The 26,035-nt window shown below is 50.8% G+C and overlaps 1 protein-coding gene across 1 annotated transcript in view; it reads left to right on the top strand.

Moving 5' to 3' along the window:
• CHST8 (carbohydrate sulfotransferase 8) overlaps window positions 1–26,035 on the top strand; it is a 69,217-nt gene that overhangs the window by 4,820 nt on the left and 38,362 nt on the right. The window contains exon 2 of the mRNA XM_049621815.1: window positions 246–461. Within this exon, the coding sequence (XP_049477772.1) occupies window positions 332–461 (130 nt within the window). The 5' untranslated portion in view covers window positions 246–331. The remainder of the gene's footprint in view (window positions 1–245; window positions 462–26,035) is intronic.

Raw genomic sequence — 26,035 nt, 5'->3', positions numbered from 1 at the left:
GATTTTTCTGGGGGTGCAGATACAGGAGACCCTGCTGGCAAGCTGGTGTCCCAGCAACAGGTAGTGACTGGACTTCCCTCAACCTCTTTGGGCTTGAAGGATGCAAGGGACATACCTGAGTACATTCTAAGGGATGGAGGGATCCAGGGATCATGCTTGGTCATAGGCAGTGACTGGGGCCTCAGCCCACGTAGGATGCCCTGTGCCTCAGTGATGGACCATCTTTCTCCCCATCTGCCCTGTAGACTGTGGCCTGATGGACGCTTGGTGTGGATGATGAGGGAAGAACGCACCTCCCACACCCGAGAGGTGAGCCCGAAGCAAGCCCCGGATGACCCCACGAGCCGGAACGATGCGGCTGGCCTGCATGTTCTCATCCATCCTGCTGTTTGGAGCCGCAGGCCTCCTCCTCTTCATCAGCCTGCAGGACCCCACGGAGCTCTCCCCTCGGCAGGTGCCAGGTGAGCCCTTGCGCTCGGCCCCGCCGCCCACTTGCCCCAGCTTTCCTGTCCACAGTGCAGGCCTCCACGGCTGCCCTGGTGCCCAGTCTGTGCTGAAGGTCCCCGGCAGGCAAAGGAGGGGTCCTGGCCTTCTACTGGCAGGAATCAGCCTCTGGCCTCTGGCCTCTAGCCTGTGGTCACTCCTCTTGAAGTGAGGGCCAGGCTGCCTGTCTCTCAGCCAGTTGTTGCTTTGGGTGAAGCTGAGGCTTAAAAAGGATTCTGCCATCTCTTGGGGCCTCTCCCACACTGTCTGGGACATCAGAGGGTGAATGGCTTCTCCTTGAGCCTGTGGCCCCCATGGGACTCTGTTTCTCTGCCAGCCCTGGAACCCCTCGAATCCAGCCCCTTGGCCTGGGCCCCTCCTGCCTTTGTGAAGCTGAGATTACCCCACCTCCCACCTGCATCCCACACGTCCCTCGTGAGCCACTGAGGGGAGCACCCTTCATGACTTACAGAGGTCTGCTGAGGACAGGTGGGGTGCAGCGAGGAGACAAGGGGAAGGATGTTTCTGGAGCCTCAGGCAGGCAGAATGTGGAGAGGGGAGCTTAGGAGGGTGCCTGCTGCTCAGACACAGCCCTTACTCGTCTCTCAGCTGTGGGCCTGGGGGCCTTTAGCAGGGAGGTCTGTGAAGACACCCATGTGCTCCAGGACGAGGACAGTATGGAAGAGTAGAGGCCGTGGATTTAGGCAGAGAGATTCCTGCACCACTCTTGCCTGCAGGGCTCACCCTATAGGAGAGCAGTGCCCAGCCCTTCCCCAGCCCCACCCTCAGCCCTGGCTGCCTCACCCCTCCCAAGCACAGATTGAAGGCCCATAGGCATCAGGTAGAAAATCAGAAGGGGCACAAGGAGACTAGAGCAGGGGCCCTGGGCCTGGCAGCTGCTACCAGAGGCCCCGGTCGGGGAGGCCAATGAGTTCATTCTTTCATCAACTAGAGGCAGCCAGGGCAGTGGGACCCCAGGAGACAGCAGGCAACTCACTGACTCACACCTGGGCTGGGGCCTCACAGAGGGTGAGGGAGTGGCTGTCAGAAGTGGTTCTGGCTCCTCCCCGGCTTCTGAAGCAGCAAGGACATGTGACCAAGCTGGCTCCTCTGTGGGGACCTCACAGCCTCACCTGAGCCTTAGAGTGGCTGAAAGCCCTATGTTGGCAGAACCTGGCCCCATGGGTCAAGCAAGCTGAGATTGGCATCCCCAGTTGTATGTTATCTGTGCAGAAATGAGGTCCTGAACAAGGGTCCTCAAGTATGGCTTGGGGTAAATGGTGTATCCTTGGGGGTGACCCATGGATCTTTGGTGCCTGTCTTGGTGCGTGTGTGGTTGGGGCACACACATGGGCAGAGGGTCTTTGTGTTCGGGGTCTGTGCTCTGTGGGACAAGCCCGGGAGGGAAGGCGTGAGCGTGCCTTTGGGGCAGGGCCATGCCCCCGTCCATGGTACACTGCTGGGACAAATGCTGTATTCCTGGGTAGAGTTGGGATCTGGTGGCCGGGATGTGTGTCCTGCCATGTTGCAGCCGGCCGTCAGATCGGAGTGCTTGATCTTTGTGTGTCCTGTGAGTGGCAGATTCTTGCCCCTCACACCAGCTGGCCTTGCCCTGCACAGCTGTCCCTGAGCATGTGGATCTTTTCCATCACCAGTGGGGCCAGGGCCCACAGGACGGCTAGGATCCAGGGTGGAGTGACGAGCCAGTAGAGAAACCGAGAGCCTCGGGCTGGCAGGGTGTGTGGGATGACACGAAGCTCAGAGGAGTGTCCCCCTACAGTGGGGATAGCGTGGGCCTGGCAGACCGCGCACAGAGCACACTTGGGGCTCAAGCCGTGTTCTTCTGGCTGTAAATGGAGCTGGACCACTTTCGCCACGTGGTGGGTGAGAGGCAACCTTGATGTTCTACGTAAATCACATCAAACGCAGTCATAAAACTTTAAGTAATGCTTATGTTACTTTCCCTGAGCAAAGTGTTCCTGACACAGGCTGTTTGTGTTGATTTGTTACTATTCATTTATTCTTTCCCTGTACTTCTCACAGCAGCCTAATTGTGATTCGGTACCAAGAAAGCAATATCAAAGTAATTTTCCACAACATTAGTTACAATTTTCTTCTGATCTTTCAAGTGAAACAATCCCATCCTGTTGGCTTCTCTGAGCATATAAACCTTGATTACATTTATCTGTTGGAAACCAGTGCTTACAAAGTGTATGTATCCAGTTGCATGGGTGGGTGGCCCCCAGAGCCTGGACAAGCCTTCTCCCTGTGGATTTCTGCCTGTGGGAGGTACAAAGTCAGGAGGCTGCCCTGCCATCCAGATTGGTAAGGCCATTGGGAATGCCATCTACAGAAGAAATTCCACACAGGCTACACTGGCTGTCACAGTGGCAGAAACTTCCCTGGGAACGCAGTGTCCGGGAGCCACTGTTGGTGGCGTTGACCACGGCAGAGGGCAGAGGGGTTGGGGCGGCAGGTGAAGATCCAGAAATAAGCTTGAGAGTGGGAAAAGGAGCCTTTAGTTGCTTGTGGCCCCTCGGAGTCGGGTGTTGTTCAGATTTCTCCTGCAGAGTTATTAGGTATTAATAGCATCTGAAGCTCTCAGGGACCAGACAGCAAACCTCGCCTGACTCGTGCACTCGATGGAATCATATGGGCTTGCCAACTTTTGTAAATCAAGCCATTTTTCCAAAATGTTTGCTATATTTTAAATCGATCAAACCTCTTGAAACGTGAATCGCTGCTGGTTAACCTGTTGGGTAAGATTAGATTTTGGTGTGCATCAGAGAATTCACCTATCCAAATGATTTTCCAGTCTCCAACATTGCCAGGCCACAAGGCCTCAGGAAACTCGCTTCTTGACTCAAGAGACTAGAATTGCCCCTTCTGTAGGCGGAAGACTCAGAGAATAGGCCAGAACCTGGAATAACACATCCCAGCCTGCTGGCCCTGGAGAGGCAGAAGACAGACTCCACGTGTGTGGCTGGGCAGACTGAAATTTTATGAGGGGCCTTTCTTTATGAGCTTTTTCTTACAGAGGGTTTAGAACCGCCCAGAGTCGGTGAGAATAGTACGATGGCTCCACGCACCCAGGACCAGCATGCTCCAAATGCAGTCAGGCTGCCGCACCTACGGCCACATCCTCATCTGTCCTGATTTTTTTTTTAATTTTTTTTTTACACTTTATTTATTTTTGAGAGAGAGAGAGAGAGAGACAGAGCACAAGTGGGGGAGGGACAGAAAGAATGAGAGAGAGAGGGAGAGAAAGAGGGAGGGAGAGAGGGAGGGAGGGAGACACAGAATCCAAAGCAGGCTCCAGGTTCTGAGCTGTCAGCACAGAGCCCGACGCGACATGGGGGGCTCGAACTCACAAACCGCGAGATCATGACCTGAGCCAAAGTCAGAGGCTTAACTGACTGATTTTTGAAGCCTGTGCCGGTACCGTATCAATTCAGCCAGAAATGTTACGATATATTTCTCACTTTAAGAGATAAGAACTCTGTTTTAAAACTTTCAATAATTCTTTACTATCCAGCATTCAAATTCCTAAGTTGAATCCCAACTCTTATAAATACTTTTATTTCCACTTTGTTTTATCCAGTATCCGGATACAGCCCGCATGCTGCAGCTCAGAGGATGAGTCTTTCAAGTCTCTTTCAATCTGTAATATTCTCTCCTCATCTTGATTTTTCTCTTGCTATTTATTGGAGGAAACTGGGTCACAGGTCCTACAGAGTTTCCCACCGTTGGGATTTTTTTTTTAATTTTTTTTTTAACGCTTATTTATTTTTGAGACAGAGAGAGACAGAGCATGAACGGGGGAGGGTCAGAGAGAGGGAGACACAGAATCCGAAACAGGCTCCAGGCTCTGAGCTGTCAGCACAGAGCCCCACGCGGGGCTCAAACTCACGGACCGCGAGATCATGACCTGAGCCGAAGTCGGCCGCTCCACCGACTGAGCCACCCAGGCGCCCCCCACCGTTGGGATTTTTGTTGGTTTTACTCATTTGGTGTCGTTGTCTTCTGTTGTTTGCATTTCCTGTAAATTAAGTAAACCTAGCAGCTTGAACAGATAGAGGCTTCTTTTCTTTTCTTTTCTTTTCTTTTCTTTTCTATTCTTTCTTTTCTTTTCGGCAAGAATGTCCACGTGGTCATATGTGCTTTCATCAGGAGGCGCATATCTGCCTGGCTCTCTTTTGCAATGTCAACTAGCCACTGATGATGCACCTAGATGTATCCATTCTTCCGGGGCTACACAATGCAGTGCTCTGAGTTCATCATGCCTTCTTCATTCTTTTAAGTGGGATGGATTTTGTTTTAATGGGACGAGGGGAGTCGTTGGTAGTGACCCAGGAAGCCAGGGTGACGGTGGATTGATTGGTTTATTCATTGGTAAATAAAAAAAATTTAAAACTTGACCTTCTGATACAGATTCTGTTGTTAACACACTACGAGTTCTTTCATTTTTTGATGTTTGGTTTCTAGAGTGAGTTTTCTTAAGGCAGGGCCACCCCATGTTTCAGGGAAGTAGCTCTTTGCTTTCCTGAAGCCGTGGAGGTGTGGGTGGTGGAGCTGGGGACTGGGCTGATGCTGGGGTGTCAAAGGGGGAGGCAGCTACAGTGACAGCAGGGGTCCCTTCCTGCTCAGGGGCCCCGAGTGCAGACAAAGGGACTGGACAGCCCCTGGTGACTTCCTGGTCTACAATAACCTGCCCCCGGGGCATTCCTTCCACAGCACAAGGGCATCCAAGGATGGTAATAATAACAAACATTGACCAGGCTTTTACCATGTGCCAGAGCTTGTGTCAAGCACTTTACAGGTATTAATACGTATAATTCTCATAATGACTGATTATTCCCATTTACAGGCGCAGTGCCGAGCGGCCGCTTGTGTGGACACACAACGGCACTGCTGCCACTCTCAGTGCCACTCTCAGGCACCTTACGTGTGTTTAGTACTCACGGAATACTTTCAAAACCCCAGGAGTTAAGTACTATTACACCATCTGACAGATGAGACTACTGAGATAAGAGAGGTTGAGAGCCATGCCTGAGGCCACACAGCCTTGGGGTTCAGAGCCAGGATTTGTCCTTAGACAGCAGGCTGTCGCCACTGCACCTGCTGCCATCCTAACAGCTGTGATGCTCCATATTGTCTGCTCTGGGCCCAGAGCAGAGCCTGGGCGGAGAGAGAACCTGGATGAAGATTTGGAGGCATGAGGGAATTTGGCATGGGAGGAACTCCTGGTGGATTAGGGGCAGGAGTGTGACCCGGGGATCTAGACTAGTACTGCAGACATGGCCAGTCCCGGGGCCCGTAAGCCCTTTTTTGGAGCATCTCAGAGGAGCGAGCCTTTGCTGCAGGCTGCGGGGAGCCCCGGGGATCCTGAAGTGGGGGCGGCTGTTAGAAGGCTCACTTTAATGGCTGCGTGTTTGGAGCTGTGGGCAGGAGCAGGGGAGGGGAAGAGAGTTCGAGGAACCACAGAGTGGTGTGGGAGAGAGGGCAGGGACTGGAGAGGGTAGATTCGGGGTGTTGGGGCAAGTACACAGGGGGGATGGTGATGAGGGTGAGGGGGGCTGTTGTCTCAGTTCAAGATGCCTCTGGCTCTGGCAGATCGAGACGGGGGTACCACTTACCGAGGCAGGACACGCCAGATGGGGAGCAGTTTGGGGGAGGGGGCCAGAGACCACACGTTTTGTCTTGGGCAGGGGCATCTGAGTTGCTGGGTGGAGTTGCTCTGGATTCCAGACACACAGGCCGCAGGGGACGAGAACCAGCAATCCATCCCCCTTCCCTTCCCCCCCCCCCCCGCCAACCCCATCCCTCCTCCACCTGCATCTCTGCTCTCAGAACGCACACTTCGCTCCTTTGGTCTCAGACACCTGAGGGCAGTAATGGCTGGAAGAGCCAGGAGGGCTGCCTGGAGGAGGGGAACTGTGGTTGTTAAGAGGTGACCACGTGCTGACCTACAAGCAGAGAGTAGTGAGACTGTCCTGGAGCCGGGGTCTCTCTCCAGAGCACACGGTGCTGAGCCATCTTGCCTAGTCTCTTACCGCTAGAAATCAGCAGCGCCAGAATTCCCACGCCCATGGGCCCGACCGACTCCAGGGCTCCTGTTTTTGTTCCCTGGAGGCGGGGCTGTGTTGGCTGGAGAGAGTGTGGCCTTCACTCTTGGTCCCATGGTTACCAGGGACGCACAGCCCTGCCTGTGCCAGATACTTGTCTTGTTTGTCTTGTTTCTACAGCAACTCTTTGTCCAGGTATGTCCCCTCGGAGCCCTGAGAACACCCCGGGTGGGTCAAGGCCACAGGAGTAACTGCTGAGGGGCTCTCAGAAACTCCCCACTGTGAGGCTGATGGGGCAAGCAGAGGTATGGCGGCTGCCCCGCCTCTGCCCTGGCACCTGGGCCAGGCTGGTCTCGGGGGAGGGGCAGCCTGCTGGAGCCAGGGTGTCTGAGCTATGCTCCTTCTGGGCCATGGGAGCCGGCAGCCCCTCCAGCTTCCTGGAACCATCTGCTTTCCCCGGGCAGGTGGGTTTTATTGGAATCCTCTCGAGTCTGTTTCCTGAAACCATTTTCTAACGGCATTGCGGAACATCATATATATTTTCCACAAACCTTGCGAGGCTGACACATCCTTGTTGTGACTGTGAATATCAGAAGTGACATGTAATTGCAGTGATCCATCCTGTTAAGTAGCTGGCAATATATCATTGCAAAATCAGCAGGGCTGGGACTCTCAGAACCCGGTGTTTCTGAACAATGCACCTGCAGCATGTTCAAACTCTCTTACCAAACACCGCCGAAGGCTCATGAGGGCCGCCTCGCCCTCCCTCACCTTGCTTTTCTGTGACCACAGCAAAGAAAATTTTACTCTAGGTAAAACCACCCTCTGAGTTTCCCATTCTTCGGAGTTCCCTCTCCTCGGCACAGAATGCATTGGGGTCAAAGTCAAGGCTGGGGGTCAGGATCCTGGTAACAGTGCTCCTTACAAGCATCACCCTTGGACTTTTTGGGCCCCCCCTTTTCCTTGTAAGCTCCAGGGCAGCTCTGTGGGGTTCCTTCTGGTGCCGTGGGGTGGGCAGTGAGCCGGGCAGCCCAGTCATCGCTGTGTCGGCAGGGGAAGGAAACCCGTGGGCTCAACAATTGCAGGATTGGAGACCCAAGTGGCAAGAAGCCCAAGGACGTGATGGCTGAGCCCACCTTGATGGGGCGGGTGCACTGAGGCAGAGTCTGCATATTTCGGGGTTACTACTCACACTTTGTTCTGTGCTAATTCTGGGGTAGTGCTGACTTAGACTCCGGGGTGAAGGGTGCCTTGTGGATGTGCAGAGGGCAATACTGATGGAGGGACAGACATAGGTCCTGCTGGAAAAGGGGGTATGGTATTAGGACACACAGCCCTCGAGTGTGGCCACCTGGAGCCCACTGATTTGGTGGGCCCCGGGGTGCTGGCTTTGGAGCTGAGTCCGGAATCTGCTTTTGGAGGTGGGGCTTCATGACAGACCCTCCCTCCTGCCCTCCCTGGGAGGCCATGTAGGCCCAGTCTCTACAGGGAGACCTTCTCTGTCCCCACCCTCTCACACTGAGGCTGGGGCATCCCCAGTGGCACCCCCCGGCCCACAGCTCCCCAGCATCTGCTTCTCTGACTGGGCCTCAAACATTTCCTCCCCTCCCTGCAGAAGACACCCTGGGGGTCTCCAGCCAGAACCTCACTTTCCTTTGGTGCGTTAAAATATGCTAAATGAAAAATAATGAGCCTGTAGGAACTAATAACAGGAATCACCTAATTAAATTAGGAAACAGACATCCTATCGCCGTAATCTGAAAATTGATATTAATAGAAAGTGGTCCCAGAATTGTTATGCTAAAGGTTCCTAGGGGTGGGGAAATTAAAAAGGAGAGCTCAACGGAAAATTGGGACAATTGTATCCAATAAGAGCAAGACTTAGGTTTTATAGGAACTAAAGGAAAACGCTAAAAATAGAAGACAGGATCATTGTGTGGATCTAATGAAGTAATGGACAAACATGGCTTTGAAAGCTACAGAGCTCCACGTGCGTGTATGATGATAATTTTTTAAATGAGACAATGTAATTAAGCTTCAGTGTGCATGAAACGTGGTGATAGTTACCGTTTATTGGCACCTGGCACTGTCCCCAGTGCCTTTGCTTGTTCCTCCGCCTGTGAGGCAGGCATGATTGTCCTCAGCTCAGACTCAACAGAGGGTAAGGTGGTTGCCCAGAGTCCTGTGGCCAGAGTGGCCCGAGCCAGGATTCAAACCCAGATTTAGCTGGTTGCAAAGCCCCTCCCCAGCTCACTCTGCCTTCCTTGCCCGTTGCTACTAGTTGGTGTCGTGGTCTGCATTTCTTGTATCTTCTGATGTTTTTCTGCCATTTCTTCAAAGTGCATTTCTTGCTAACACCCAGCGGCAGCCCCAGCCCCAGGGCTCCTCTGGTGGCTTGGGTAACAAAGCCCACACAAAGCCACCTTCTGAAATTACAGTCCAGCTGGGAAACTGGGTCTCCTATTGTGTCTGGGCCTGGGCGGGGGCCACGCGGGGCCGCCAGTTCCGATGCTCAAGCCGGCTCCCGGAAGCCCCGGTTTCAGGTTGCGTGTTCACAGCACCGGATTGTTCCCCTAGGCCCCCTACTTGGAGGGGTGAATCAGGCTCTGTTCACCTGCGACGTGAGTCATGGCTTGGCGGGCCCAGAGCGGGGCTCAGGTGTGGGGTGACCCTTTTCCCACTCTGCCCGGCCCAGAATGAATTGGAGGGACCCAGCGGGGACGGGAGGAGGGGGTCAAGATCTGTATGTGATATGCCCCAGCATCACATTTGGTCTGGGACGCTGTGACTGCACCTGGGCCAACGTTGAGCCCCAGGAAGATTAACCCAGGGTGTCAGCGGGGGGTTACTCCCAGGACTGAACTTCCTCTCCCTCCTTGTGTGCCCCATCACCCCCCCACCCCTGACCCCATTCACCAACCAGGCATCTTTAGTGGGGGCCGCCTGACATCAGAGCCAAACCCCCCACTCAACTCAGGGGTTCTGCCAGGAGAGCAGAACTCCAATCCCGAGGGGTGGCCCCCTCTGCCTGGCTTGCTTCCCTCTCAACCACATTTGGCCTGGGGGCTTGGGGCTGTGGTGGGAGAGGGGGTGCTCAGGACCCCCTCAGATTCAGATTCAGTGAATCTGAACATTGCACTCCCTGCCAATGTGGGGAAGGGTCCAGTGGGGTCCTAATGTGTGCTTATGGAGTCCCTCTCACCTTTCTGAAGTCCTGCCTTGCTAGTGTGGGCAGCAGAGAAGTGATTCTGTGCCAGAGAAGGGTGCAAGGACAGGGCTGTTGCTATGGTTGCTGTCCTTCTCCATGGCCACTGGGTGGTTCTTGGCTTTTTAAACCCTGAAAAGGTCATGGTGGTAGTTATGACAACAGAACCACCGGGGAGTTGCTTCTGAAGGCCGATGCGGGTCCACAGTGAAGTGAGCCCGTCAGGGACACTGTGGGTGTGGGCTGGGGCCCCGCATGCCTTGGGTCGGGCCTCGGTGGGGCTCTCACCGGGACCCCGCCTGCTGACCCCTCCTGCTTATGGTGACACCTTCCTGGTGGCCTGAGGGTCAACGTGTGTCTTTTCCCTCCTGAAGTATTTGCAGGAAGTCAGGAGCTCAGGCAGACCCCATTTAAGCCACAAGCTCACTGTTACCTCTCTGCTGATGTTTTCATGATAAAGCTTATTTCGGGGATTTGTGGCTCTGAAGTTTTGACTTGAATCATGGTGGAGCTCAATGGACAATTCTATTGAGGAGGGCACCTTTTGGGATGAGCACTGGGTGTTGTATGGAAACCAATTTGACAATAAGTTTCATATTAAAATAATTAATTAATTACATGAAATACTATACAATCATTAATAAAATAAAATAAAATAAAATAAAATGTTTTGTTTAGATGGGAAAACTAGCTTAATGGGTTCTGTTGCCCCCGATAGCTGAGGTCCTGGAGCCCCTGCACAGCCAATGGCTCCTAACGGAGGGGTGAGAAGCACCTGGGGCGGTCTTCCCATTCTCATGGTCTGGGGTCCAGACGGGACACTGAGGGCTGCTTCTCACCAAGCCCTCGGTCCTGGCCATGGCATTTTCCAGCCCTCCACAGACGTTCTGAAGACCATCTGTAGAGTAGACGGGCCCCCATGCAAGCCCCGCTGCCCTCAGCTTGGTTGTACCCAGAGCAGGTCAAGCGTCCAGTCCCTGGACAGTGGTTCTCAGCCCAGGTGGTTCTCAACCTGGGTTGGACCGAGGGAGTGGTCAGTGTACCTTTCACCACATTTTGGTCGCATGTCCACGTGTGGGTGGCTCATCCTGGGAAAGAGAAACCTACAGACATTTGTGAATGCATTCGACCTTTGCCCTCAGGGTCTGGCCTGCCTCCCGAGAGAGGGAGATGGGGAGAGAAAGGATGAGGTGGGATGTCACTGAAAACTGTGTGGGGTCACTAGGTCCATCAGAAAATGCATCCAGGGAGGGGAGACTAGGGAACTGGGCCACCACTCAGCTCCAGCTGAGTTCTGGGCAGTGTGAGCCCAGAGTGCCCAGACCCTCTTATTTTATTTTTTCCAAAGAAACTAGGAGCCTGTACCATATCTCTGTGAATTCTCCTGATTTTTAAGTGGCAGCTCAAAGTTTTGAAGTTTAGAAGACTGTTTCAGGGTCGGATAATAGTTCATGCTTGGTACCTCCTGTCGGCTGGATGGATGGGAAGGAGAGGGTCTGTCCCATATCCCATACCTCCCTCGGGATGAGAACTGCCCCCTCTTGCCCTCCCTGTGCAACCCCCGCCCCCCAGGACAGAGAGGCGGTGGGTCTTCCCGGTGGGGAGGGAATTGGTTAACTATTTCCTGCCCTGGGAGACTTACATGAAGCCAAACCCTAAGCAAGTCATGGATAGTTTGTCTGGGTACGTCCAAGGGCCCTTGTCTGGTTCAGGGGCCAGGAGCCCTGCCAGATAACTGTTCATGACTTCAGCACAGGGACTGGGGGATGAGTCGGCAGAGGTGTGGGGGAGACAAGGGCCAGGAGTAGGGGCCTGGGGAGGCACACACTAAAAACCTTCCTTCATTCGCACACAATTACTCATATGCAGATATTTTTACCACTAACACCAGCAAATTGCTGTGAGTAAAGGATCATTTCTGGACAAATCTTCTTGCAAGGGTGGGCCTACCAAAGGGCTGGGAGTGGGCTGTGGGCACCCACTGGGGTGGGTTTGGGTTAAAAGGGATATCCTGTTTCTCACAGTGATGCCAGGGATGGCCACACTGGCCTTCTTTGTTTCCCACCGGGGATACTGTCTGCAGTAGTCACAATCTGTCAAGGGTCTCCTGTGGGAGGGACCAAGGCTAGCCCAGCATGGGACACTTTGCACTTCCCTTCCCTGCTGCCTCCACCCATGTCAGGGATGATGCCACCAGGGCTGTGAGTGGGACCAGAGAGTTCGGGAGAATCCTGATAGCATCCAGGGAGTGTGGTCTGAGCAGTGATGACGGTATATGAGTGCTGAGCGCCTGCTGTCTACCAGGCACTGCACTCTATGTGCTTTGCCAATACCCTTTCACCGAAGCCTCATAGCACCAGGTCTCTATTTTAACAGATAGGGAAACCGAGGCACAGAGAGGTGGAGTCATTGGCCCAAGGTTACACAGCCAGGAAATGGCAGTGCCTTAAACTAGATCCCAAAGATGCAGGGTCTTATTAGTGACTCTGACAGCCACTCAGCTGAGACACAGTGTTGGAGGCCAGGCTGGGGGCCCGCACCACACTGCCATGTTTGGGGTGTGCACCATTCCTGTGTGCTGCAGACTTGTTCTGGTCTGTGCATACGCGTGTGTGGGTGGAGGGATGGGACCTCTGTGAATGTTGTGTGGGTGTCTGGCTCTCGTCTACAATTGTGTGAATAACCGTGTGCACACAACCATGGGGTACAGGTGTGTGTGCTTTGGGCTGTCAGCTCTCATGGGAAACACTTTCATGTGGGAAAGGTTGGGGCTGGCTGCTTTGAGTGCACGCTGATGCTCACACCTGCCATGAGCAGGTGTGGGACGCTCGGTCAGGGCCCAGGCGGGGGCAGGTGACTTTGGCATCACAGGGCGAGTGGCCTGTGGGTTGTCAGTCACAGAAGTGGGTGAGAAATCACCATTCCAGTAGGAACTCGATGAAACCAGTTCTTGTAACCCCCTTGCCTGAGACCTGGGTAGACCAAATAATGAAATTACATTCATAATATTTCAGGTCGAACGATCGCTGTTCGAATTAGTTCCTTCCCAGAACCAAGCCAGAAGTAGCAGTGGTAATTAAAGGATTTGTGGACTTAAACCAAGTCTGCTCGTCGGGCATGTACAATATACGGAGCTTGGAAGATCTGTGTGGGCCTTGCATCCCCCTGGGGAGTGGGAAGGACAGTCAGTGAGAACAAGAAGCCCACACGCCAGAAGGAGGTGGGTTCTCACTGCTGGGGGCACTTTTCCACTTTCATCCATTTATTTCAGAAATATTTACTGAACTGCAGCCTGGCTGGGCACTGTGATTCTGCAGAGAGGAGGACCACGGGTACCCTGCTCTAATGGAACTCACAGGGAGTAGGTGGTGGGGAATTCTCAGTGTCCACCCTGACTCCTTCCCCAGCTGGCCTTTCAGCAGTGTCCCGGGAGTGCTGTGATGTCTGATCCTCCTTCCACTTCAGGGCTTGCAAGTTAAGTTCTGAGCCTGGGACCCAGCTAGGACTTCCTGGTAATCAGAGAAAGAGCAGGACGGGCATTTGTGTGGCTTGGCCCCCACCTAACGCATCCTGTGTCCTAGAGGAGGGTCATGGGAGCTGGGCCCCATGGCAGAAGTCACACCCAAGGCCAGAACATCCCTCCACCCAGCCAGTTTTTTATTTCTTCCATTTGCTTCACTGAGGGGAATACACAGCCCCCTCCTTAGGGAGCAGAAAGTGCCAGAATCCCATGAAAGCAAATACCAACAGTGTGGTCAGCCTCGGCAGTATGGCTGACTGAGCCGATGTGCCCACCCATCCTAGATAAAAAAGGACCTAAAACCTCTTTAAAATCCAAGAAAGAAAGAGAAATCCCAGGAGCCAGAAAATGAGAGGGATTCATGAGAAGCAGTGAGCTCTAGGGGATGCCTGCCACCGGTGCCCGGGGCTAGGGCTTTAAAAACAAAACAAAACAAAACAAAAAAACCCAGCTTCGTTCAGGTATAATTCACATGCTGTAACATTCACCTATTCAAGTTGTACACTTCAGGGATTTTTAATAAACTTAGCCGTGCAACCATCACCACAATTCAATTTTACGGAATTTCCGTTGCCCCCCCCCAGAAATCTCTCATGCCCATTTATAGTCACCCGCTGTTGCCCCACGCAACCACAAATCTGCCTTCTGTCTTTATACGCTTGCCTTACGTGAATGTCTCACGTCAATGTGATCATACGATATGTAGTCTTTCACGTCCGACTTCTTTCACTTAGCATGTTTGTGAGATTCATCATGTGGCAGCATCTATCAGTAGTCTGTTCCTTTTTATCCGTGAGTAATATTCCATTGCATGGCATTGTGGTTTGGCTATTCAGCAGTTGATGGACATTTGAATTGTTTGTATGTTTTTGGCTATAATGAATAATGCTGCTGTGAACATTTACATGTCTTCATGCAGACCTATGTCTTTATTCTCTTGGGTGGATACATAGGAGTAGAATTGCTAGTCTGTGTAGTAAATTTATGATGAATTTTTTGTTTATTTTAACTTATTTTGAGAGAGAGAGAGAGCATGAGCAGGGGAGAGTAGAGAGAGAGGGAGAAAGAGAATCGCAAACAGGTTCTGTGCTGTCAGCACAGAGCCTGACACGGGGCCTGATCCCACAAACTGTGAGATCATGACCTGAGCCAAAACCAAGAGTCAGATGCTTAACCGACTGAGCCACCCAGGCACCCCAAATTTATGTTGTTGAAGAAACTGCCAAACTGTTGCCAAAATGTCTCCACCATCTCCTTTCCCCCCAGCAATGCACAAGGGCTCTGATTTCTTCACATCTTCATCAACACTTGTTATTACCTGTCTTTTTAATTATAGTCATTCTAGTGGGTGTGAAGGGATATCTCATTGTGGTTTTAATTTGCCTTCTCTAAAGACTAATGATATTGGGCATATTTTCATGTGCTTATTAGCCATTTGAATATCTTCTTCAGTGAAATATCTATTTGAATCTTTGCCTATATTTTAAATTGAGTTATTTGTCTTTTTACTGAGTTGTTATTCTTTATTTTACAGATCCAAGTACTTACTAAATTTGCAAGTGATTTCTCCCATCTGTGGTTTGTCTTTTCAGTTTCTTAATGGTGTCTTTTGAAGTGCAAAAGTTTTTAAATTTGGAGAAGTTCATTCCATCAATTTGTTTTCTTTTTTGGATCATGATTTTGGTGCTGTATCTAAGAATCTTTGCTTAACCCTAAGGTCAATAAAGACTTTCTCCTATGATTTCCTCTAAAAGTTGTATAGTATATAGTTACATACCACTTATATAACTCTATATAGTATATATAATATATAGTTTTATCTCTTACATCTATGCCCATGATCCATTTTGAGTTAATTTTTGTGTTTTGTGTGAGATAATGGTCTATCATTTTTGTCTGTGGATATCCACTTGTGCCAGCACAACTTATTGAAGACTGTCTTTTTCCCATTGTATTACCTTTGGTCAAAAATAAATTGCCCACAAATATAAGAGTTTCTCTCTGGAGTCTCAATTCCATTCTGTGGAGCTGTATGTCCAACCTTACACCAATAGGACAATGTCTTGATTACTGTAACTTTGTAAGTTTCGAAATCAGAAAATATAAGGCCTCCTGCTTTGTTCTTCTTTCTCAAGGTCATTTTGGTTATTCTGGGTCTTTGTAAAGACCATGTAAATTTTTATGTGAATTTTACGATTTGCCCATTTCTGCCAAGAAAAAGCCTACTGTGATTTTGATAGGTGTTGCATCGAATCCAACAAGCAACAATATTGAGTCTTCCAATCCATGAACATGGAATGCCTCTCCATTTATTTAGGTCCTCTTTAGTTCCTATTAGCAATATTTTATAGCTTTCAGTATACAAGTCTCACCCTTCTTTTGTTAAATTTATTCCTAAGTATTTTATTCTTTTTGATGCCATAGTGAATGAAATAGTTACCTTAATCTTATTTCTGCGTTGTTCATTGCTGGAAATACAATAGAATTTTCTGTATTAGTCTTATACCCTGCAACCTGTTAAGTCTAGTAGTTTTATTGTATGTGAATTCCCCAGGAGTCTTAAATACAGGGTCATGTTGTCTGCAAATAGTTTTACTTCATTTTCAATCTGAATGCCTTTTTTTTTCTCTTACCTGACTGCACTGGCTAGAACCTCTAGTACAACATGAAATAGAAGTGGTGAGAGTTGGGGCGCCTGGGTGGCTCAGTCGGTTAAGTGTCCGACATCGGCTCGGGTCATGATCTCACAGTTGGTGAGTTTGAGCCCCGCGTCAGGCTCTGTGCTGACAGCTCAGAGCTTGGATCCTGCTTCAGATTCTGTGTCTTCCTCTTTCTCTGCCCTTCCCGCATTCACGCTCTCTCTGTGTCTCTCAAAAATGAATAAATGTTAAAAAAAAAAAATGGTGAGAGTGGACTTCCTTGCTTTGTTTCCAATCTTAGGAGGAGAGCTTTCAAGTTTTCACCATTATGGATAATGGTAGCTATAGACTTTTTGTAAATGACCTTTACTAATGTGAGAAAGCTTTTTTCTACTGCTAGTTTGTTGAAAAAACATTTTTTTACCATGAATGTCAGGTTTTGTCAAATGCCTATTCTATATCTATTGAGATATTTATGTGGTTTCATCCTTTATTCTGTAAATATGGCATATTACAGTAATACATCAACCTTGCATTCTTGATATAAATCCCGCATGCTAATGGTGTATAATCCTTTTTATATGTTGCCAGACTCAGTTTACTAGGATCGTTTGCGTAAATTTTTGAGGAATAGTTGTCTGTAGTTTTCTTGTGATGGCTTTGTCTGGCTTTGGTATCAGATTAATGTAGGTTTCAGCATGATTTGGGAGGTATTTCCTCCCCCTTTTCTATTTTTCTGCAAGAGTTTGTGTAGGGTTGACATTACTCTTTAAATGTTGGAAAGAATTTGCCATTAAAGCCATCCAGAACTGGACTTTTCTTTGTGAGAAGATTTTTAAATTACTAATTCAATTTCTTTACTATAGATCTATTCAAACTTTCTACTTCTTCTTATGTCAGCTTTAGTAATTTATGTCTATCTAAGGCTTTATTCATTTCATTCAAGTTGTCTCATTCATTAGCATAAAGATGTTGATAGTATTTCCCTGTATTCGTTAGTGACATCCCCTCTTTTGTTCTTGAGTTTAGTAATTTGTGTATTCTTTTTTGTTTGCAAGTCAAGCTAAAAGTTTATCAATTTTGTCAATCTTTTCAAAGAACCAACTCTTAATATCATTGCTTTTGTCTTTTTTTCTGTTTTCTGTTTCATGGATTTCTATTCTAATATTTATTATTTTCGTCTTTTTGCTTACTTTGAGTTTAGTTTGTTCTTCTTTTTCTAGTTTCTTAAAGTGGAAGCTTAAGTAATTGATTTGAGATCCTTATTTTCTAATAGTCATTGTAGCTATAAATTTCCCTCAAGCACTGCTTTATCCACTCTCATGATGTCCTGAGCCAGAGCTCTCTTGCAATATCTGTCTGATCTGTAGGTCTGTTGCTCCCCACCCACCCCCCCGCAACTTGTATCACAACCTCAGGCTAGCTGAGATTTTGGAATTACTATTTTCAACAACATTCCCAGACATGGGATGTTTCAGACTTCATGGCCTACTCTACCTTGGGAAAACTTCAGTCACTAGGGAACTGGGTGGGGGTGATGGAAACAGACCCAGGCTAAAATGCCATAGACTCACAGTCTTCTTCCTGAGGTTCAGTAGAATTTCTTGAATAAATGCTTCTTCTTATGTTTTATCTTTGGTTCATTTCTAGAAGTATTAAATGGTTAGGTTTTTTATGTTTTAATTTTTTTCCTGCTCTGTCATTTCTTTTGGGGAAAAGAATTTGCCAACCTCCTCACTCAGTCTTTCCAGAAGCAGTACCTTCAGGACTGGGATCATGATGTCTACACAGACAGGAGATGAGGTCTACGGCCTGACCAAGGTGCTACACTGGAGTGCAACTGCTCTGTAAATAGCACCCTCAGAAGGCATCGGGATCCCTGCCCACTGGCTCAGTTTGCTTAAGACAGCCCCAGTTTATACCTGTGGCCTGGTGTAATTATTAGCAGTGTCTCTCCCACACTTAGAGGTGACTTAATTTTGATGACAGATCATGGCATAGATGTCATTCTGTAAGACGAAAATGTAGCCAGAAAGCATGGGATGCAAGAAATAATGCTAAGAAAATAAGTTGTCAGTATGTAGATAAAAATAATAATAAGCACTCATTTTGGGGGGGAGGGGTTAGGAACTGCAATGATGTGGAAGTTCAGATGGGGGACAGTAATTGGAGTTAAAAATCTAAGGGAGTCTAAGTCTGTTAGGGAGGAACACTGGGATCCTAATAAACTTTGGACTTTATTTTAAAATATGGCTAGGGGCGCCTGAGTAGCTCAGTTGGTTTAAGCATCCGATTCTTGATTTCAGCTCAGGTCATGATCTTACGGTTCCTGAGATCGAGCCCCATGTCGGGCTCCAAACTGACAGCATGGAGCCTGCTTAGGATTCTCCCTTTCTGCCCCTCCCCTGCTTGCATGCACGCATGCTCTGTCTCCCTCTATCCCTCAGAATAAATAAGTACTTTAATCACCTCCTGTTTGCCTCACCAGAAGGGGTGGATTCCCAGCCAGTGGTTATGAGGATGGCCAACACTCAGTACTGGACAGATGAGCTCAACAGCAGTTGATGAGTCACGTGTGCTCACAGCCTGAGGAGGCCACTGCATGCCATGCAGGGTCACAGGGAGACTGAACAGCAGGAATCAGCTTTGGGAGGCAGACCAGTAGTGTCAGGAGGGCGGGGTGCTCCCTGGTTCTCGCAGGAAGATGCCACTAGCTATTTGAATAATTCCATGAGCTGGTAGGGCATTGATACCTGTCCTCAGGTAAGCAGGAGCTGTGTCTGGTCCCCTTGATGAGGATGGTTGTTTGGCTGGGGGACCTCATCTGCAGGAGCAGAGTGGAGAGGGAACTTGCAATGATGCCTCCCATATTTTACCAGGTATCAAGGCAGCACATGACATTGAGCCTTACTTGTAGGCCTTACGCCGTGGTGGCAGTGTCCCACAGAACCGAGTAGAAGAAACATGTCATCCCGAGTGGGGCTGCCTTGAGTCAAAGTGAGCTGGAGAGGAGTCTCCTGCCCCAGTCACAGGACTTCCCCAACCCCAGCTAGGGTGCCGGGACCCTGGTCATCCTCTGCCTCTCCACTCTGCCTGTCTGCATGTCCATCCCTATTGCCACCATCTGTCTATCTTTGTTTACAGGGACATAGTCCCAGGGTCTACCTTGTGCCTCCTTCAAAACCAGCATAGCTGGAGACTGGCCAACCATGTGACCTCACCCCATGGACAGCCACCAAGTGTCAGCCATGAGGCCCTGAGCCCAGCATTGATGTTTCTGGCACTGATATCCCCTACCTGCCCTAGGTAACCCCAGTGCACCTGGCACAAGCCCACCATCCCTGACCCACACAGGGAGTCTGTAGCCTGGCAGTGCTTGCTGCCATTTCCAGAACCAGTATAGTCCAGTGGGTGGGTGAAGGGCTGTGCGGAGGTCCATAGCTAGTGTCTGCTCCCCCAGTGTAGGAGTGATGACTGGTCACCCCTGGCAGGCACTGCTGCTTGGGACCAGCCCTGGCATACTGGTCAACAGGAAAGGAGAAACAGATTCCCACCTCAGGCATCTCTGAGGCACTGTCTCAGATGCGCCGTGCAGGTAGGAGCAGATGTGTGGGCAACACATTCCTCCCCACTCCCCACTCCCCACTCCCAACTTCCTGGGGTCTCTATTCCTCAAGGCATGTGGCTACCCAGACAAAACTACCCAAGGCTACCCAAGGCAAAACCCAGACATTTTGGGTTATTACTGCTGCACAGGCTGGGACTGGGGGTTTTGAACCTGCCGGTTATTTTGAGCCACAGATTCCCCACAGAGCCTGGCTGGGGAGTGCAGGGCTGGATGAGAACATTTGGCTTCCATCTACCTAGAACCAGGAGGGGCAGCTACTACGTAGATAACTGTTCTCAATCAGGCCTGTGGAGGTGTTAAAAACCTGATGCCCCAGCCGCCCCCTAGACCCAGAAAATCTGAATCTCTGAGAGAGTCCCTCAGTCAATTCCATTGTGCAAGCAAGTTGGAAAGCCATTGGATTCCGAAGAGCGTTTCTTGACTTTAATGTAACTACAAATCACTTGCATAACCTGTGAAATTGCAGATTCTGATTCTGTAGATCTGGGTGGGGCCCAAGATCCTGCATTTCTATCAGCAAGTGCCTATAATGCTGGTATATATAGCAGCAAGCATATATACTGAGAGCTTCCTAAAAATGCAGGCTTTCAAGGCCTGACCCTAGATCTGCTGAATTACAATCTGCATTTGAACAAGATTCCCAGTGGTCTGAATGCACTTGAAGGCTGAGAAATGCTGGTTTAGACTTTAATGGCCCAGCAAGCCTAAGAGAGTGAGAATGCTTTCAGCTTCATCAGGGATCAAAGGCAAACATGTCTTCGTTACCAGATGACAAAGCCTCGGGTCCTTTCAGCTGCTGGCAACTCTTTTCAGGAATTAGGACCCAGCTGAATGTGGCTGTCCCTTTGTCCTCCCCAAGCCCCCTGCTCCAGCCTCTTCCTTCTCTATCCCACCCTGGTATGAGATCCTGACTCTGGGCTTGCCCTAAGCCTCTGAACTTGGCTCAGCTTTGTGAATCAGCCCAGCCCATGGGAAGGACTGTGCAGCCTACTGAGCACATAGAACCCTTTCCAACACAGCTTACCACCCCCAGTCCACCCTGGCAGACACCTGACCCCAACATCAAGGCCACAGTCACCTTTTCCCACACACCCACTTCTCTCTAGATGACTCATCCAGGATGCTTGCTCTGTTTTCATGTTTGCCCAGCTGCCATCTGAGCTGTAACCCCCTTCTCCAACCAGTAAAAAGCTCCAGCCTTGCTCTTGAACAAAGTCACTCCCTCTCCTTGCACCCCAGTCCTTCCCTTCCCCACTCACCCAGGGCTGCTGTTTGATCAAGGCCAGGGGTGTGCTGTGAATGGCCTGAAGCTCCTGATCCACTGTCCAGCACTTGTCCCTGATCCACTGCCTTGTCCCTGATGTGGTCTGAGTCCCACAAGAGCCCAGACCCAGGCCTCTATTCCCTGGGGTGGATAACATGGGGATCTTGGCTGGTGTGTTGCAGCTTCCCCCGGACCTGGGGTCAGGAAGGGAAAGTAGATCCAGAGGGCCAGTTTCTGAACTGATGGGGATAGGCCTTGAGGGAGCACTAGTAGGTCTGTGATTTAGTAAACAGAATATAGTACTTTCTGGGACTGTCAGCTCTGCATCCCAGCTCACTTCTGGTTGCCTTGGCAACTCAACAGGTTCAACTTCTTTTTTGAGCATCAGTGTCTGCTCAGACAGGAGGTGACAGGACCCCTGGAGGTGTACAGATCTTCAGATGGCAGACAACTTGGCACTCAGGATGACCTTCACCTTCCTGCTGCATTATCTGGCCTTGGTTGTCTCCTAGCTACCTGCACGATCGTATGATCCTGCCCAACTACCTATCCATCCATTCATCTGTCTATCCAGAAGGTAGTTGTTGAACACCTGCTATGTGCCTGGCCTCATGTTGGCTTCCTCAGGCAAGCCTATGAGTTCCTGGCCCTCCAGGTCAAACAGGAATGTCTCCGTGGGTCCAGAGGTACCTGGGCAAGCTTGGAGGTCAGGAAGTCCATGGGGACTTTTTACCAGCACATATGGGAGCCCATTTAGAAGATAATGTGCACTGCAAGCCTGCCTACCACCTTCTGCCAGACCCTTCTTATGTACATGTAATTTGCATAAACACAATCACAGTCCACATACTGTAATCTGTTTTCTCTCGCCTATCGCTACACGGTAGCCCATTTTTCACATAGATCCATGTAGATTTTTTTTTTACGCCTTTTAGCAGCTTGATGGTATATCATTGGTTTGTTTAACCAGCTCCCTACTGATTGATTTATGCTTAGGCTGTTTGCAGTTTGGGGCTAGTTCATGAATCATTTCTATTTCCTCTGTTGTCATCTTTTTCTGTTTGCTTCTCTTGGTCTCTCTCATGTTGGAGGCTGTCCTCACATGCTTGGTGGCCCGTAGATATCTATTCATAGTTGAGAGCGGGGCAACAAGCACCTGATTGATGTGGTGTGGACGGCAGGGCTTCCTTCGTAGTGTGTGGTGAGAAGTCAGCCATCTTGCTGGAGATTTCCAAGGGTGAGAATGTTAGTTCCCTCTCACCACCACAAACCACCATAGACCAGAGGGCTCAAACAGGAGACGTTATTCTATCAGTCCTGGAGGCTAGGAATCCACGTTCAGAGTATCGACAAGATTGCTTTCTTCTGAGGCCTCTCTCCTTGGCTTATAGATGGTGTCTTCTCTCTGTGTCTTTACGTGGTCTGTCCCTGTCTGTGTCTGAATTTCCTCTTGTGAGGATATCAGTTCCTTTGGATTAGGACCCACACTAGTGACCTCATTTTAACTTCATTTCCTCTTTAAAGACCCTGTCTTCAGTTGCATTCAACTATCTGTCCCCTTGAGCCCGTGGATTCTGTTACGACCCTCCAACCACTTTCTGACTTCCAAAAATGTATTGGAATCTGTGCCATCCTCCTTCCAGTTCTCTTTGTTCCCATGGGCATCTGTTTTATTCCTTTGCTGTCATTACACTGGGATTTAGGAGGAAGATGAGACAGATGTACGCATTCGGTCCACTCTGTCCCCCCGCAAGCCTCCTGGCTTCTCCCCAAGAAGAGGGATAAGCCGCAGCCTGCAGTGGGGGGCTCTGAAGCAGGATCCAGTGGGGAGGGCTTGCAGTTGCCTGGAGCTTGGTGTGCCTATGGAGCTGCCCTTTGAATCCTGAATCCCTGTTGCTACTCAGAGAGGGAAGGAGCCTCCCTGGGAGGCTCGGGTTCCCAGGGCCTGGCACCTGCCTTCCTGCCAGCCTTCTCTCCCCACCATCGGTGATGTCATAGGTGTGACACTCTCGAACCAGAGACAAGGTGGGTGTCTGACACCTCCAAAATAATACGTGTTTTCCAAACTGTTGCTGAAGCTGCTAAAATGTTTTTTAAAACCATTTACACTTCCCTTGGTATGAAGCAAATACCTTCTGTCAGCCGGGCACGGGTCGGGAGGGGGCGCGTAAGACTGGAGAAGCCAGATCAGAGCAGCCCTGGGCCTCAGTGCTCCCTGGGGCATAAGGGTGGATATGGGGGAGACCCAGGCCTGGGGAGGGGGGAGGTGTCCTCCCTGTGTCTGTGAGGGAGGGGGCCTGCAGAGTGGGCAGAAGGGGCCACACGGCAGTTACAGGGTAATCCATGGTGGCAGTGATCTGTGTTTGGTCCTGATGAAGTTTTCCCTTCCAAGGCCTCTCTGTGCCCTTGCAGGGGAGCAGGTTTGTATCTGAGGGTACACCCCCCACTTCTGGCTTCTGTTTTGGAAGGTCTGAGCTCATCGAGGCGTTGTTCTAAGGAAAAGGGACAGAGGGGATATCTTTGAAAGACATGAGGCAGATTCAGTGACCAAAGCTGAGAGCAATGGAATTTGCCCAAGGCTAGGAGGTGAATGGTGTTTGGGGCTCCCTGGGTAGTGGGTGACAGGCCCAGGGAGGTGGACCTGGGGAGACTTGACAATGCCGGAGGGTTACACCATGCACCTGCTTATAGTGATCAGGGGGACCAAAGCAGCAGAGGGCCCTCCCTGGACACCCTGGACTGTCTAGGCCCAGTGGCCCAGCGGGGGTGGGGGTGGGGTTACTTCACGGGACCCCAGAGAGGGGGAGGGGCCATGCATGGCTGAGCCTGGGGCTAAGCTGCCCTTAGCAGGATGGGGCCTGGAGCGATATATTTTGAGTTGCAAGAGATAAAGAAACTTGTGCAGTGGGACCCAAACGGTTCACAACAGGCCTGGGCTTTACATGGTGTGTGACCTCCTCCTGCAGGCAGCACTCCAGCCAGCCAGGGAGGTGACACTGTGTGCCAGGGAGGCTGGCTGACCTGTGTTGTGACAGCGCCACTGATGCAGCCCCACGCACACTCATATGTGTCGCTGCTGGATGACTGCAGGAAGGCTTAGGGCCGCAAAGGGGACACTTCCCTTTCTGAGAGCTTCAGCACTATTTTCTCCATGGGCAGCACTTTGGTAGGAGGGCAATCCTGCTGTCTGCCTCAGTGGCTCACTCCTGCAGAGGCTGGGAATTTACCCCCATGAGCCAGGCCTGGCCAACCAGAGAGCCCTCCAGTCAGGGGAGGGAGAAGACCCAGAGGTTTCTGGTATGTTGGGGAGTGGCAGGGACGGACTGTCTGGGCCCCGTGCCATGCACACCACACACCACCCACCACACCACCATCCCGTGGGCGTCTGTTCCCCAGCCAAAGTCATGCCCAGCTGACTCTCCTCCTCCAAGCCTGGCGTGTGCTCACTGAAGAGGGGGCAGCCCTTTCCCCACCTTACCCCCTCAGGGGCTCCCGCAGGACAGAAGCACCTCGTGCTGATAAGAACCGGGTAGCTTCTCCATCCCAAAGCCATGGGGAGGCAGGAGGTGGGGAGCAGCAAGGGTGTGCAGCCTAGGAGCTTCCAAGGGCAGGACCCTGCTCACTTACCCTGAATGCTACCCCTTCATTCCTCTCCCCCTGCAGTGGTCGGCCTAGCCCGGGAGCTGGGGCCACAAGTGGGAGAGCCCCCATCAAGGATGACCATGGCCATTGTCGCGGAAAGCAGAGGCAGCCGGCCCTGTGCTCTGGCCTAACCTGGACACAGGGAGGAATGGTACTCGGACCCCAGCAGACCCAAGCCAGGGCAGCCGAAGCTTGGTCTGATCCGAGATGCTCTCTGCCTGTCCTTGGCCTATACTATGGCCATTTCCAGGCTCAAGGCCATTTGGTCCAGATATGCCTGCTCTGTGGCAACAGGAAACCCAGAGTCCACACATTCACGAATGAAACCCCTGTGGGAAGTGATAGGGCCTGACAAGAAGGCTGCGGTCTCTGGAGACCTTTCCTGGGGTCCCCGTGGCCACTCCTTAGAAACTCACTTCAAAGGTCCCTAGAGTTCTGTCGGCATTAGAGGTGTGCACTTGGTGTGCCACCAGCAGAGGGTGCCCTGAGCCAGCTCACGACATTCTAGTCTGCCCTCAGTCCTCTGAGACTGGGCACCCCGAGGACAGGACTCGGGTCTGTTCCTGTCTCTGCCCACCTCCAGCCACCTACCCACCTCCCATCACCGTAATGGATGCAGGACTAGCACATGCTTGGTGCTTAATAAATATCTGTTGAGTGGTTGCGAGGATGGATGGATGGACAGGTCGATGAAAAGGAAAGGAAGAAAGAGGGAGGGTGGAAAGGACAAATGGATGGATGTCTGCATGAATGGATATATGGATGGATAAACAGACGGATGGGTGGGTGAGTAGATGGACAGATGGATGGTGGGGTGGTTGGACAGATGGACAGAGTATGGACAGATGGCCGGGTGGTTGGGTAGATGGACAGAGGATGGACGGATGTCTGGGTGGATGGATCAGTGAGAACGTGGATGGGTGGACAGATAGCTGGGTGGACAGATGTATAGGTTAATGCATTCTAAGAAGGAACCAAAAGGTCAGTAAAGGTTTATTGCTGGACTGAAGCCATGGCCCCAGCTATGGATGAAACTCTCTTAGGAAACAGAGAACACTTAATAATACCTCCAGAAAAAGGACCCAGATGGTGATATTTTCTTGCAGGTCTCATGCCCGATATTCCTGTGTTCTTGTCATCAGGTTCTTGCTCTGTCCTCCCTGTTTCCTGGGTACAACCCTTCCCCCCCTCCACCGTGGACGGGGCATTCAGGACTGGAAACCGGAAGGGGCGTGACTGCAGAGATGAGGTTTCTGGGGAGAAACTACTGTTTCCCACCCGAGTGTAACCGCCGGCCCAGCCTTTGCTGGCAGCACACCCTGCCCCTTACCCGGACACGGCCCTTCCTTCCCCTGCTTCCTGTGGTCTTTAGCAGGGGTTCTGGTATGAGTACACTAAGTGGATCAATCGCGTGTCAGCCCTTTGCCAACAGCGAGCCGCATCAATCAAGTGCTGAGTGACAGCTAATCATTTTCCACCTGGTGTTCACCCTTGCAAAGATCCGAGGGCTCTGCTCCCAGACCTGCTGGAGACCAGGAGGCTGTCAGACTCTGCCCCACTCCCCTGCAGTCTGAGGGCACTCTCCCGGC

This window comes from Panthera uncia, assembly GCF_023721935.1.
Source record: "Panthera uncia isolate 11264 chromosome E2 unlocalized genomic scaffold, Puncia_PCG_1.0 HiC_scaffold_19, whole genome shotgun sequence".
Lineage (NCBI taxonomy): Eukaryota > Metazoa > Chordata > Mammalia > Carnivora > Felidae > Panthera > Panthera uncia.
The sequence above is the reverse complement of the archived record's forward strand: the minus strand, read 5'-3'. Positions and strand labels throughout refer to the sequence as shown.